Raw genomic sequence first — 16336 nt, 5'->3', positions numbered from 1 at the left:
CCCAAAGTTATGTACTGTGTCATTTTATACCAATTTGTGCCCAATGTCAGATTAGTTGTATTTTTGTTGTGGTTCCAAACTTTTTCCATTTCACAATGATGAAGCCCACTGTGCTTTAAGTATTCTTTAATAACCTTCCCCAGATCTATGCCTTGCTAAAAATCTCAGAGGTCTTTGAAAAGGTCCTTGGACTTCGTGGCTTGGTTTCTGCTCTGACATGCGCTCTGAAGTGTGGGATTTTATATAAATAGGTGTGCTTTTCTCAATCATGTCCAATCAAATACAATTTGCAACAGGGGGACTCCAATCAAGTTCTAAAGACTCATGTCCTTTGATGGATTATCAATGATCAAAGGACACAGTATGATGGATGATCAAAGGACACAGTATGCATCTGAGCTCAATTTGGAGTGCCATGGCAAAGGCTTTGGTAAAGTTTTCACTTTGTCATTATGGGGTATTGTATGCAAATTGATGACAAAAATATGAATATGTACATTTGTTATACACTAAAATTTTGAATATTGCATATAACCCAAAATCTAAAATGACGTAAAGGGGTCAGATGACCTTTCAAAGGCACCATACATTGAAATAGATATTCCCTTACTTAGCTGATCCATCGGCATCGGCCCACCATTGTTTCTGTGGAGTAAAAAATAACAAGAACATCTATTAATAATCTTTCCTTGTTTCACAAGTGTATAAACATTTTAGTGATCCAAGCTACTACTATAAATACAATCTAAACACAATCCACACGCAGGACAGGACCAACTTAATACTAACGTGGACTTCCTGCGCAGAATGTAGATCTTATAGAGAACGAAAAGGAGAGCCAGAGATGTCAAGATGATGAGGAAGACGAGGAACCCAATCAAAGCATTATCGTTGTCTGAAAACAAGAACAATTTGGTATAGACCATTTACTCAAACATTTTCTGTCAATACGGAATGCTGTATACTTTACCAATTATGTAAAAAGGAATTTCTAAGTTATTTGGTCGTATACTGCTTGAAATTATGTGAACCGTAAAGGGGTTGTCATTATTTATGTATAAGATAAATGTATTATATTCTTATCTAAACCAAAATTTGTCATGAAGACATTTTACATAAAGGATACAAAGAAAAATATAACATTTGTGGCACCTCCATTATTGGCAATAACTTGAAGTCTCCTATAACCTCTATCTGTCTCTGACATCTTTCGAGGGATTTTTGTCCAGTCATCCAGACAGAAGTCTGCCTATTGAGTGAGGTTTGAGAGGGTTCTGGCATGCACTTGCCCAATTCAAAACACAAATCTTCCTGGGCCATTCATTGGTAGATTATCTTGAATAGTTTGGGTGTTTGTCTTGTCATTCCGGTTTTAGCTTCTGACTGGATGGCCTGACATTCTGTTCAAGAAGCTCAGGGTATACCTCAGAATTCATGGTTCCCCTTGATGATGTGCAGTTGACCAGGTCTTGAAAAGCAGCACCAGGTCTTGACATTCCCAGCATCATCCTTGACTGTTGGGACAAGGTCTTTTTGTGGTTTGCAGTGTTAGATTTACACCAAACATAGCGGTTTTGATTCTTACCTAAAAGGTAAATTTAGAAACCTTCAGGTTTGTCCACATGGTCTCTGACAAAGTTAAGATGAGCGGTTCTTTTTTTGACAGCAAGGCTTCTTCCTAGCAACCCTCCTGTGACTGCCATATCGTGATCTTATTGTTATTGAACAGTAACCTGAGGTGCAGCAAGGGAGGTCTGTAAATCTCTGGATTTGGGATATTTTGGAAGGGCGCCCACTTCTAGGCTGAGTTGATGTAATGTTAAATGCTCTCCATTTGTACATGATTTGCCTTACAGTGGACCAACTGATATCAAATATTTTTATGGTGGCTGCATAGCCTTCAGCAGACTGATGCGATTTCACTTTCATGTTCCTGATGTCTTCTGAGATAACCTTTCTTCTTGGCATGGTGTGTTTTGCATTCACCTGTATCGGTAACACCAGTCCAGCTCAAACTCGTTCCTACAGATATGTCTTTTGATTGGAGTGGTCTCATAAATTTTTCCGGCGCTGTATGTGTTATGTACGGAGCCCTCGAGGTGACATATGTTAAATATAAAACGTGCTGTCGTTTTCTGAAAACGTGCTCTTGTTTTTCTGGAAACGTGCTCTCGTTTTTCTGGAAACGTGCATTTCTAAAAGAACGAGAATATGTTTTATAAAAAAAATAATAATAATAATTGTCACCTCCAGGGCTCCATAGTTATATCATGAAAATATGAATTATAAATAAAGATTTCATAGTGAACACAAAAAATCTGTAATTGCAGAAGGGGTTCACATACTTTCAAGCAGCATAGTAGGTGCTAGATTCTATATCTTAAATGCTATAATCAAATTGTTGCAACAAATTGCAAATGCATGAAATGCAAACGTAGTGTATTCAATGTTTAAAAAAGGCTTTTAATAATTATAATTTTCATGTGATGTTCAGACTTTATTTGTTGAAAACATACTATATGTATGAACAAACAATACTACTGCAGTATTATTTTCATACTGATTTGAAACTTGCTCAAATATAGATAAAGAGTCTCAACATTTTCAATGCCAAATTATTTTCTTAATAGCAGTCAGGGAAGCCAGCTTTCAACAAAAGCACGTCATTTTATTCAGACTGGCTTCTCCATATGATTCTGGAAATGTAGAACAACTTACATTTAGTAGAAAATGTTTCTTCTCTTGGAGCACTTGCGTATTCTTCATTCTTAGCAAAGACCTAAAAAATATGACAGTCATCTATTATTCAATCACTGCATTTACCCAATCTCAAAACCACTAAGTTTACTACAAAACTAAATACAAAATGAAATGGTTTCCTTCATCTCTAAGGTATAGATTTTCTTGTAATATTTTCATAAATACTTTCATAGCATTTTGGCCAAGATCTCATTAGGGTCTCAATAACCCATTTTTGTGCTTCAAACTCCGATGATCTATATTAAATGGTTTGCTACATTATCCATTTGGAATACTTTTGGGTGATTTGGTAGCAGAAGAAAAATAAATCTGGCAAGGCCTTTCAAAAACTAAAAAACATTTCTGGATTTATATTTCTATAAATACCAAATGGCCCCTGGTCATTTCTATGAATTTAAGATCTGGACTTCCTATAGATAATATTTGAATATGCTATGATCTATGTATATATATATATATATATATATATATATATATATATATATATATATATATATAGATGTGTTTACTGTCTAGCAGTTAAAATAATAGATATCTCTAAATCCCTGAAACATGTCATGGCAAATCAACATCGGTTTTCAATGAAGCATTTGACAAATAAAAAGTGATTAGATGTCATCATAATCATCATCAGCCAGACAATCCAATTTGCTCTTGTAGTTTCTAGAATTTACACAAATGATTTACAGTAATATGGCTTAGTGCGGGAATCAATAGGTTCAGTTTTGAGTATGGTTTTGGATTTTTTTATGTTTAAAATTCTAAAAACTTACCTCAACTCTGTAGGTTGTTAAATAGTTGAGGTCATTAAATTTAAAATGGCAGCTTTTTGGGTTTTCTTTGGGCTTGTGGTGGGGCGGAATGATCCTTGCATGGTATGTAAGTTTACTTCCCCTCCAATCATTTTCTTTTAATGTACCACAGGTAATGCTAATAGCATTATTCTCAAATAAATGTATTTGTATTGGTTCCACCAGAGCAGGCACTGTGTGAGACACAAATATAAGCATATAAAATTAGAAAAATATTTGGACATTGTAGAATCTGAGCATTAACAATTACAATATGAATGTACGTTTCATTGGAAGTGAATGTGCCTAGATAATGAGAACAACAGAAACCTCTCTGTTTAGATTCTCTCAGTAGGTAGCGCTCTAATGACAGGAATGTTTACGATGGCCATATGGCATGGGGGTTGACTCCTAAAAAGTTAGAAACGCCCTTAATGTATAAGCTAGCTGGTAACCAACATTACAGTGAGAAGAGATTGACTGAGATGAGATTGAGGTTGTGTAAGGAAGACCAGGTCCGTAACCTCATGAACAAGACTTTCTAATGCTGCAATAAATATACTTTCTCTCTCCCTTGACAAACGGGTATGCTAATTATTACAACCACTATACGAAACGGCCGATTTCTAACAACATGGACAATCTTTAGTTAAAGTGCAGGCTTCATCATTATTTTAAGTATGTTCTACCTTTTAGCGATAATATCATATTCAATAAGTCAAAATCTTGTGAGTACAAACTTGATGTATGCATATTCAGTTTGTTTTGAATATTTCGTCTACATGAATTTGGAAGCTACTACGACTGTGGATAATCCTGAATGTTTGAGGATGACAGAGTTACAAAGGACACCCCCAAGACACTAGGTTAGAGGCACAAAGTTCTCCCCCCAAGACATGCTAACCTCTCACCAGTTTAGAGGCACAAAGAACACCCCCATAGACATGCTAACCTCTCACCAGGTTAGAAGCACATAGGACACCCCCCATCATTCTTCACAATTCAAAAATGATTTTTTACAATCATGTTAACATTCACATTGATGTAAAAGTGTTCAACAAGAAACATTAACTTTATTAGAACAACATGTACTCCAAACCATAACCTGATAGTGTCTTTTTGAAATCAAAGAGCTCTTGTACAATGCCGAAACAACTAGAAATAATTCACTGTCCAAATACTTTTGAACACAACTGTAGTTGATCATCTGTCTACGTCAGAGTATGATGTTTGTATGATGTACCTACCTCCGATAGCAGTTTTTACTGTTATCTGTTTTCCATTGTTGTTGATAGGTTTGTCCTTGTACTTTACTGGCTTTACAAAGCAGTTATAGTCTGTGAATGCTTCCAGGTTATGGATGTTACATTGCTTTTTCACAATGTTGTTGCATTTATTCCAACCTGAAAAGGAGATGTGAGCCACAATAAAGACCTTAAGTAGTTCTACTTCTTAAAAGGATGACACAAGTACACAGCACATTTCTGACTCCTACACTGACAGTATGATCTTGGCAAGAGCTCTCAATCTGTAAATAACACTCTCTCTATATTACTTTATATAGGCCATTTTGTTGCTTAGGGCTTAAGATGTACAGGTTATGTACTGTGCTTATAGTTTGACTAAAATGTTGTCTTTATTTCTTTCATATATTGTACAGAATTAGATTTTCTGTATTTGTTTTGCATACGCACCCATTTTATTTGTACAACAACATTCATATGCGATGTTCGAAAGCACTGTGTTTGGACATTTCTTGACTTCAGGGGACCAATTCAGGCTGATAGATTCATTTGACCATGAGATGTTCTGAAGGTCAAGAACATTCAAATCTGTGGTAGACAACAGCAGGTATAACAAAGCATTAATGAACCAATAGAAAACTTTTTTATTTTAAATTGCTTATTAAAAAACATCCTACGTTTCGGTACACTAAGTACTGAAACATAGTGTTCCCTGCTGAACTTACCACAGTCAATTTTTAAATTAGCGGTCTTTTCAAAGCTTTTATTGCTGCCATAAATACGGCTGGTACAATTGTATGCTGTAAAGGGTTCCATCTCAGGCAAAACAGTATCGTTGTCTTTTATCATTGCAGAGAAAAACTCATTTTTGTTGTCCCCTGACAGAGGGAAATAAGAAATGTGATATTTTGTTGAAGGTAACAGTCAGGTAACAGTCAATCTTTCTTTGTCCATAGTCTGTCTATTATACAGATACGTAAAATGTGATTTCTATTTATATAAAAGTGATTATATTCCAAAGCACTAATCTGTTGAACAGGATGGTTTTGTCAGTTTACTGCTTACCCCGACAGGTGTAATTAAAGGTGAGTTTGCTCAAACAATGTACTGGCTTATTAGTCCACTTTAATATTGCAGGGAGAACTTGTGGGTGTGTCAAATCAACTTTTTTCTCATCCATGAAAAGTTCTGTTAAAGAAAGCAAACAATGACATTTAATAACATGAAAGTATTGACTTAATTACATAAAACATTTATTTAAACATTATATGTTGTATTGTATCAAATATGATGCAATGTCAAATTTTTCACTCTTGGCACCACATTTTATTGCCGGGCCTAAATAAGAAATGTACAAAATGCACCTACCAACTGGGATGGACGTTATTATGGTAAAGGTGGAATTGGGGTTATCACAAGTTTTTTGCTCAAATGTTGTATTGACGTTTGAGCAATAGTCATTCGGTTCAAACTTAAAACACAGGTTCCTGGATGTGTCTTTAGTGAACTTAGGATCCTGAATTGCTTCACTGATATCCCAGAGACTTGAATAGCATATTTCACCACGCATAATTTTTGTATTTGTCGTAATGTCATCTTGTTCTGAAAATGGCAGATGACCAAACAACATCAGATACGTAATTGTAACAGATCTGATCTCACCCACTGTGAGTCACATGGCAAACAACCAAAGAGTCTAGCATTAACCAAGGTACAAGAGATATCTTCCTGATTTCAAGACACAAATTGTCATCCTTTCTCATGATCGATAAAATTCTTGAATTTAAGGAGTGTAATTTTCCAGCTGTTATTATATATTCAAAGCATGGCATCAGGGAATTTCCAAGATACAGTTGTGCTCATAAGTTTGCATATTCTGGCAGAAATTGTGAAATTTTTGCATTAATTTTGAAAATGTGACTGATCATGCAAAAAATATTTTATTTAAGGATAGTGATCATATGAAGCCATTTATTATCACATAGTTGTTTGGCTGCTTTTAAAATCATAATGATTACAGAAAACACCCAAATGGCCTTGATCAAAAGTTTACATACCCCGGAATGTTTGGCCTTACACAAGATACACAAGATACACAAGGGACACATGTGAAAATGGCAATTAAAGGTTAATTCCCCACACCTGTGCCTTTTTATAAATAGTCAATGAGTTTGTTAGCTCTCACGTGGATGCACTGAGCAGGCTAGATATTGAGACATTTGGAGCAAAAAAGATCTGTCAAAAGACTTAACAAGGTAATGGAACTTTATAAAATGGAAAAGGATATAAAAAGCCTTGCAAATGCCAGTCAGTACTGTTCAATCACTTTTTAAGAAGTGGAAAATTTGAGGATCTCTTGATACCAAGCCAAGGTCAGGTAGACCAAGAATGATTTCAGGCAAAACTGCCAGAAGAACTTTTCGGGATACAAAGAAAAACCCACAAGTAACCTCAGGAGAAATACAGGCTGCTCTGGAAAAAGACTGTGTGGTTGTTTAAAGGAGCACAATACAATGATACTTGAACAAAAATGTGCTGCATGGTCCAGTTGCCAGAAAGAAGCCTTTACTGCGCCAATGCCACAGAAAAGCCTGGTTACATTATGCCAGACAACACCTTGACAAGCCTCACAGCTTCTGGCACACTGTAATTTTGAGTGACGAGACCAAAATGGAGCTTTATGGTCAAAACCATAAGCGTTACTGAATATTTGGAGAGGGCCTATAGTGGCCTATAGTGAACAGAATATCAGCACAAATGTTTTGGGGGTTTGTGAGGCACAGGGAATCTTGTAAAAATGTGTGCCAAGATGAATGCAGCATGTTATCAGAAAATACTGGCAGACAATTTGCATTCTTCAGCATGAATGCTGCGCATGGGACGCACTTGGACTTTCCAGCACGACAATTACACTAAGCACAAGGCCAAGTTGACCCTCCACTGGTTACAGCAGAAAAAGGGGCAGGGTCTGGAGAGGCCATCAGTCTCCTGGCCTTAATATCATCAAACCACTCTGGGGAGATCTCAAAGGCACGGTTTATATAAGACAAACAAAAACTTTGCATGACCTGGAGACATTTTGCCTAGACGAAAGTGCAGCTATACCACCTGCAAGAATTTGGGGCCTCGTAGACAACTATTAGGAAAGATGATATAAGGGGACAATACACAGTATTAAGAACTAAGGGTCTGCAGACTTTTGAACAGGTGTCAGTTAATTTTTCTCTTTGTTGCCATGTTTTGTTTTATGATTGTGCCATTCTGTCTATTATTGTGCCATTCTTTCATGACCTACAGCTGAATGTGGATCCCATAAAAAAAAGAATACATCTTTTGCCTGCTCCCTCATGTTCTCTCTACAAATGGTTCAAATATGACCAATTCTCCAAGGGTATGCAAACCTTTGAGCACAACTATAACTCCTGACATACAGTAGACTTATGCTAAATGTGTTAAACATACCGATTTTCCAAGTTGTCAGATTGTTGCTTCCTTGAATATCACAATCGTGTTCTCTAATTGTGACTGTGTAGATTGTGCACGGTTTCAATGATGTCACGTTATGAATTGTGGAATTTTGTGAATGATTAAAAGTCATATTCTGAATCTTTCCATCATTTTGCTCCTTGTAGGATATAGTGACGTTGGTTGGGGGTAAGTTGCTGATACTGATACGAAGGCCGAATTTAGTTGCAATAACCTTGTAGGAACCTGTATAAGAAGAAATATTTGAATGTATTACTTATTTGGATGAAGAAAAGTGTTTTTGCAGCATTCACCTTAAGAAAATTAATTGAAACTCACACTTTGGTGTTGTTGTGTTGAAGTTGCCTGAAAGATGGAACAAACAGGTGAAAAACCACTACAACAAAATTCTATTTTAACGTCAACAACATTAAGATCTACTATCTATGGACACAACAAAGCAACTCTTTAATAAGTTGCAACCTGTGGTGATAGATGTGGTGAGGGTTGGGGTGCTTGCAGGTAAGTTTTGATTCTGGGTGGTTGGAGTGCTTGTAGACCAAGACTCGGTTTGAAAGGTTGAGTGATTCGAATGCATGGAGAGGGAGGTGCTTGCAGGGTCAGATGTTTGGGTTTGGTTGTCTGTTTCGCTTGCAGAAGTGTTTGTGCTTAAGTCGCTATTTGCTGTAAAATAGAAGATGGCACAAATTTGATGTGAGACAGAGACAATCACATTCCCATAATATATATCAACCTACGATAGAACTGGAAGAACTATATGAATTACTATTGTAGAATGTTGTTTAGCAAGATACCTGACTGACAGTGTTTAAAGTGGTGGACTGAGTGAAGGTGTGTAGCAACTGATAATAGTGTAATACATTTCCAACAGTGAAATAAATATGCTGACTTTATATCCTAAATGGGAATAATGTAATAATTAGTTTAAACATTGATTATTACATTGTAAAGTGATTAAAAAAATATTAATAGATTAGATTCAACATTATTGTCATTGAACAAGTACAAGTAAAGTACAATGAAATGCAGTTTATTAACTTAAAACAGTAATGTAATAACAACATTAACCACATTTTTCCTGGTATTCTATCAACAACATCTTTTGTTGATAGAATACCAAGAAAAAGGGAACATATTTTGATCAAATATGACATTTAGAGGTTAATACTGCAAAAGGTTATGACTTAATAGCCCTAGTGATGTGAACACGTAGGTATGTTGTTTTAGGCTGTGCTCCATTCCTACCCATAGCTAGACCTGTTCAAACAATGAGAGTGCCAAATCCTCCATTCGTTAGACACGTATGATAGTTTTGTGATAAACAAAAAGTGTATTGATCACTGTTTGATAGAATAACTAGTTCAACAAACTTGTTGAAATGGGACTTTGACACTACATATATGTTTGAAACAAACAGTGCGTGATGATTTTTATGGATATTATAATGGATTTTAGTTAATTCATCCCGGGACATCTTGTCTACAATATTAAATACTCTTACATAGTAGCACAATATTCAATATTCAGTGTGAGCCATTTCTTTTCCTACAAATTCAATACAAATTCAATACATTTTATAAAGTTATTATAGTACTAGACAGACCTATTTGTATTCACTTAATCTTGAAATTATCAAAGAATTACAAGTTTTTGTGAAATTATTTTTATATGCGCTGAAAATTATTTAGTAAGTCACTTTATTGTGACATGAAATATGTGTTCTAATTCAGGAGGTAGTTCCAGAGACACCACCAAGGATGTTTTCAGGAAACTCTTGGGATGTAATGTCATGGTCTACCAGAGGACTTTGTCATGTTCCCAGATGTCCCAAACCATAAAGTAATGAAACTGTATGGAGTTCTAAAGAAATACAGTATTCACACGTCCACCCCGGGCAGCATTGAGACAATTTGTTCTGGTCCCTAGGTATTGTTTGTATGTCCTTGGGTGGACTGGAGATTATTGGCAGATTATTAAATTATTAGTCACTTTTGACAGGAGACTAGGTTTGGATCTGCAGTGGATATAAGATTGATTGTTTCAAGGCGAGTCAGAGGACAGTGAAGACAGGAGGGAGGTGACTGGTAGGTTTTTGGTTGATTAGTTGGTTGAATGAAAATACATTATTCCAAAGTGGATCCGATTCTAAATTAAACATTTTAACCTTTTTTCCAAGATATAAATAATGATTGGTTTATCACATCTGTCATCTCACAATAACCACCTTGACAACGCCTCAAAGAGAGTCCCCTGTATAAACGCAGGTACCCCAGACAAAACTGTTCTGTGTAGTATTTTACCTCCGTCCGAGGGTGTGGGGGCAGTGCTTGTAGGTTTGGGGGTGAGAGATACTGATGTTGCTGGCGTGGTATCTGTGGAGGCATGGATGAGAGAGTGAGAGTGAGCATGGAGAGATTGAGATGAGTAAATTGCCCAATATAACAGAAAGTAGAACCAAAGGATCTGTAAGATGTTGGCCAACTTCAGGATTTTGTCACGTTCCCAGGTGTCCAAACCCATTAAGTAATAAATCAGTATCTGGTTTTGGCTAAAGTATAAGGAAAGTTAAATTACAACACCACACATCCACCCAGGGCATTGAGACAATTTATTCTGGTCCTCGGGTACTGTTGGTATCTCCTTGTGTCAAAGGGTTTACCTTTTGAGATTGAGTGTGTGGTGGCAGTGCTTGTGGGTTTGGGGGTCAGAGATACTGTTGTTGCTGGCGTGGTAGCTGTGGAAGCATGGAAGAGAGAGTGAGTGAGCATGGAGAGATTGAGATGAGTGAACTGCCCAATATAACAGAAAGTAGAACCAAAGAATCTGTAAGATGTTGGCCAACTTCAGGATTTTGTCATGTTCCCAGATGTCCAAACCCATTAAGTAATGAAACAGTATAGGGTTTTGGCGAAAATATAAAGAAAGTTAAATTACAACAGCACACATCCACCCAAGACATTGAGACAATTTATTCTGGTCCTCGGGTACTGTTGGTATCTCCTTGTGTCAAAGGGTTTACCTTTTGAGATTGAGTGTGTGGTGGCAGTGCTTGTGGGTTTGGGGGTCAGAGATACTGTTGTTGCTGGTGTGGTTGCTGTGGAAGCATGGATGAGAGAGTGAGAGTGAGCATGGAGAGATTGAGATGAGTGAACTGCCCAATATAACAGAAAGTAGAACCAAAGGATCTGTAAGATTTTGGCCAACTTCAGGATTTTGTCACGTTCCCAGATGTCCAAACCCATTAAGTAATGAAACAGTATAGGGTTTTGGCGAAAATATAAAGAAAGTTAAATTACAACAGCACACATCCACCCAAGACATTGAGACAATTTATTCTGGTCCTCGGGTACTGTTGGTATCTCCTTGTGTCAAAGGGTTTACCTTTTGAGATTGAGTGTGTGGTGGCAGTGCTTGTGGGTTTGGGGGTCAGAGATACTGTTGTTGCTGGCGTGGTTGCTGTGGAAGCATGGATGAGAGAGTGAGAGTGAGCATGGAGAGATTGAGATGAGTGAACTGCCCAATATAACAGAAAGTAGAACCAAAGGATCTGTAAGATGTTGGCCAACTTCAGGATTTTGTCACGTTCCCAGGTGTCCAAACCCATTAAGTAATGAAACAGTATAGGGTTTTGGCGAAAATATAAAGAAAGTTAAATTACAACAGCACACATCCACCCAAGACATTGAGACAATTTATTCTGGTCCTCGGGTACTGTTGGTATCTCCTTGTGTCAAAGGGTTTACCTTTTGAGATTGAGTGTGTGGTGGCAGTGCTTGTGGGTTTGGGGGTCAGAGATACTGTTGTTGCTGGCGTGGTAGCTGTGGAAGCATGGAAGAGAGAGTGAGTGAGCATGGAGAGATTGAGATGAGTGAACTGCCCAATATAACAGAAAGTAGAACCAAAGGATCTGTAAGATGTTGGCCTAACTCAGACCTGTAAACCATTTTTCTTTTCTGCTTGAATGAATAGCATGAACAATCATACAATGTCTATCTGGTAATCAAAATGTATTCATAAAATAAAGATCAACTGACCTGAAGGTTGTATACAACTGTGTTAGAGATATGCAACATATAAAAAACTAACATCAAGAATGACCCATATTGTGTGATAAAGTACAATGCACTTATACCTGCACATCCAAACTCACACAGTAACTCACAAGCTTCCTAATGCCTGAGAAAAGGCCTTTATCTCTCCCTCACTCTACCTCCATCTTTTTATATCACCCTCCCCCACTTATCCCCTCGCTCTCAATCTAATTTTCATTTACTGAGATGCTGTTTTAATCATACAGCAATATGTAAATTTCAAACCAACTTCTTCATTTAGAGGCTTCAGTTTTCGCAACTAATTTTCTTAACCTCCATCTCAGTACCAGGAAGTGCAAACCAAGTGATCTGTAAGATGTTGGCCAAACTCATTTTGCTTCTTCTGAGTGAATGAATAGTATGAACAATCACACAATGACTATCTGGTAATCGAAATGTATTCATAAAATAAAGATCAACAGACCTGATGGTTGAGCTTTCTCACCTGAAAAATTTGGAGAAATTACATGGTTGTTACTATGAGCCATCATCAAGGACCAATAAACTGAATAAACACCTGAATAATTATTGTAAATTATGTAAATTGAACTGCTTTCGTTTATGATGTGCATGGCATTTGGCCTGCAACTAACTTCCTCCAAGTCATAACCCTGTAACCTTACTAAGCGTTAGCTGCTAGCTGGGGAGGAAAGGGTGTTGTTAGCATTGGTGGTTTTCAGAAGAACTTCTACATGTCTGAGTGTGGCATAACCTGGTTGCCATGGTAACTAGGAGCAGAGCAAAAACAATTTCAGCACCCCAACCACAAGTTTCCTGCTTCGCGTCAAGCTCAGAGCTGAGAACTCCTTCACTTACTTCTAAAAACAGTAGTTTTTCAGCTTAAGTTCTGTCACAGCTGCACATTGTTTTAGGTTTGTGTTGTCCTACTGAATATTGTACATAGGTGTGAAAGCATCAAAGGCCTTTTTCTTTTCACAACACGATTCAGGTGTGAAATGTCAGACCCATATTTAAGCCTTGTTTACTCTGAAAAAGAAAATAACTGTAAAAAGGTGAAAAATAGCTCAAATATTTTAGACTAACTTAGTTTAGTTGTATAGATTGACTACACCTCTAGACAAAATGCCTACTGTATTTTCACAAGGTTGTCTAAATGTATACACAATGTAAGTAAAGAACTGCATTTGGTAACAAAACTGACTAACTGTAATATTAGTCAGTTTCACTCACCGCAGTATCTGCCATATTATTAATAGATTAACCACTGTGTTTTCCCTCCTTTTTTACACAGAGACGTAAAACAGAAAGGAGACTGTGACAGAGGGGGATCTATAACAATAATTAGACTTCAGGGTGTGGTTTTTGCTCCACTCAGGTTTCAGTGTTTTCATGCACCCTTCACTGACATACAAGTCCGCCACCCCATTCAGTCTAGTCCACCCAGCATTATGGTTGGGAACTCTATTTGTAAATGTTTATGACTTTAACAACATCTCCTTAGCACTGCAAAATTTTACTCTCAGATTGTGAATGTGTACTTAGTAGTGGGTAAACTGATGACCATCGTCCATTACCACATATTTGAGTGTAAAAACAAAATGCCTTGGCAGATCCAGTGAAGGTTTTATACAACTGTGTTTGAGATATGCAACATAAAGAACTAACATCAAGAATGACCCACATTGTGTGATAAAGTACAATGCACTTACACCTGCACATCCAAACTCACACAGTAACTCACAAGCTTCCTAATGCCTGAGAAAAGGCCTTTATCTCTCCCTCACTCTCCCTCCATCTTTTTATATCACCCTCCCCCACTTATCCCCTCGCTCTCAATCTAATTTTCTGAGGTGCTCTTTTAATCATACAGCAATATGTAAATTTCAAACCAACTTCTTCATTTAGAGGCTTCAGTTTTCTCAACTAATTTTCTTAACTTCCATCTCAGTACCAGGAAGTGCAAACAGGCAAAAAATGGAACACGGAAGTGGTTAAGCTGTGATCTGTCTAAAGAGAACCGAGCATCTATGTTCACTGTCTTACAGACCTGAATAAAGTACATTCAGAATGGTCACATGAACATTACATGTAGATTCAAACTTACACATAACACAGAATGTTGCCCTTTACACAGTGAGAGCTTTGGATGTCGGTGTGGCATTAGTTGTATTGTGAAAGAATAGTATTAGATCCAGATTGTCACCTGGATGTGAGGCCTCTGATCTACCGATATATCTTATGACTGAAGGGATTTTAGTGTGAGTGTGCTGTTTAAATAATGACATCAATAATCAAATTGATCCTTTAAAGGGAACATCTGGGCACAAACCCATTGACACCATCTCCTCTTGGTAGTCCTCCAGATAACACTTACCCAAATATAGTTTTGAAATACTTGACCATGTAAAAGTAATTTCTTTTAGTTTTAAATGAAACTGTGCATTACAACTCTGAATAGTGTTTGCATTTTGAGCAAGATAATGTATTAAAAAATGTACGCTATATTTCCCGCCTCAACCTCACAGTTCACCACATAAAACACACTGAATTATTCTGAGCTCATCTCAATTAGGCATCAAACTTTAAATAATATCAAACATACTACTGTAATGGGCCAGAATAAATGGCTAATCAACACATTCCTGTACCTATGCATCTTTTTAGTGTTTCAGTCTAGGTTGACCGCATCAGGACACATTTTCAAACAGAAATTATACATCTTAAAGGTGAATGAAGTCCCCAATAACACATCTTAAAGGTGAATGTAGTCCCCAATAATACACCTTAAAGGTGAATGTAGTCCCCAATAATACATCTTAAAGGTGAATGTAGTCCCCAATAATACATCTTAAAGGTTAATGTAGTCCCCAATAATACATCTTAAAGGTGAATGTAGTCCCCAATAATACATCTTAAAGGTTAATGTAGTCCCCAATAATACATCTTAAAGGTGAATGTAGTCCCCAATAAGACACTTTAAAGGTGAATGTAGTCCCCACAGCCCCGTCCCCATTGAAAGAGATACCAACCAGCGGTCCTAACCCCTGGGTATGATACTGTACTCACATATGGCCAATTCAATGAGCCCAGCCCACAGCAGCAGGATCTTCAATCCATAGAGACCTGCCATATCCAGGAGAGGTGACCAATCTACCCAGACACCATACGTCCTAAAGGAAACGCAAACCTGAACAATTAATCAGTCTTAAGGTTAAATAAATAATAAAAATAAGTAGAAATGTGTCTATTCTAGTTAACGTATGTTTTCTCCCTAGTCTTATCAGTGGACACAGCTTCCTGAATGTGTTCCCCTAGCCTCTAGTCCCTCAGCACGACACGACAAGTGATGTCACAGCTAGCTGAGACTCTTGTACCTCACCTTATTTTACAGGAAGTCTTATTTCATCTACGCCACACATCTCCTTTCCTCCACTTAAGCTATTTCTTCTTAGATACACAACATAAATTAAATGCAAAGTGCATGTGATGAGTTTGTCAGTGCAGTAAACCTTTTTTAGGTTGACGTTTCAGTCATCTAAAGAGATGGAATGGGCCAGAATTGTCTGGGTTTCACAGTCAGACATGGCTGATGTGTTGCTAAACACATTTCCTAGGGTCCCAATAAAGCATGACATCCATTTAACCTTGAATATGTTAAGTAAGATGGCTGGACCAACATTGAGATTTGTGTGTTGGATTCCCACTGTGACAACCCATTGTAAATGGACAGTATGCAGACATGAATTAGTGACTTTGGATGAAAGAATGTAATTGGTGAAGATAGTAAATACTAGTTTGTCCTATTTCAGCACAAAAACAATAATAAAAGACACAGAATATTTAGACTTCTGAACTATGTTGAAATAATGTAAATGTGCTCTAAACCTTTTGTTTCCGACAGACAGTCGTCTATACTTAACATGTAGGTAGTTATAGACTGGGTCTGTGACATGATCTGAAACCTGCTGTGGTTTCAGCCTTTTCCCTCTTCTTCTGACTCCTC

The 16336-nt window shown here is 37.2% G+C and overlaps 1 protein-coding gene across 1 annotated transcript in view; it reads right to left on the bottom strand.

Annotated features, from left to right (window-relative positions):
• Positions 1 to 15663, bottom strand: part of ptprc (protein tyrosine phosphatase receptor type C) — a 29238-nt gene extending 13575 nt beyond the window's left edge. Inside the window, exons 1-6 of the mRNA XM_034293869.1 lie at positions 15400 to 15663; positions 10582 to 10653; positions 8600 to 8626; positions 8419 to 8506; positions 790 to 900; positions 611 to 645 (exon numbers count right to left, since the gene is read on the bottom strand). Coding sequence (XP_034149760.1) covers positions 611 to 645; positions 790 to 900; positions 8419 to 8506; positions 8600 to 8626; positions 10582 to 10653; positions 15400 to 15463 — 397 coding nt within the window. The 5' untranslated portion in view covers positions 15464 to 15663. The remainder of the gene's footprint in view (positions 1 to 610; positions 646 to 789; positions 901 to 8418; positions 8507 to 8599; positions 8627 to 10581; positions 10654 to 15399) is intronic.
• Between the last annotated feature and the right edge of the window lie 673 nt (positions 15664 to 16336).

The sequence above is a fragment of the Esox lucius genome, chromosome 8 (assembly GCF_011004845.1).
Source record: "Esox lucius isolate fEsoLuc1 chromosome 8, fEsoLuc1.pri, whole genome shotgun sequence".
Lineage (NCBI taxonomy): Eukaryota > Metazoa > Chordata > Actinopteri > Esociformes > Esocidae > Esox > Esox lucius.
The sequence above is the reverse complement of the archived record's forward strand: the minus strand, read 5'-3'. Positions and strand labels throughout refer to the sequence as shown.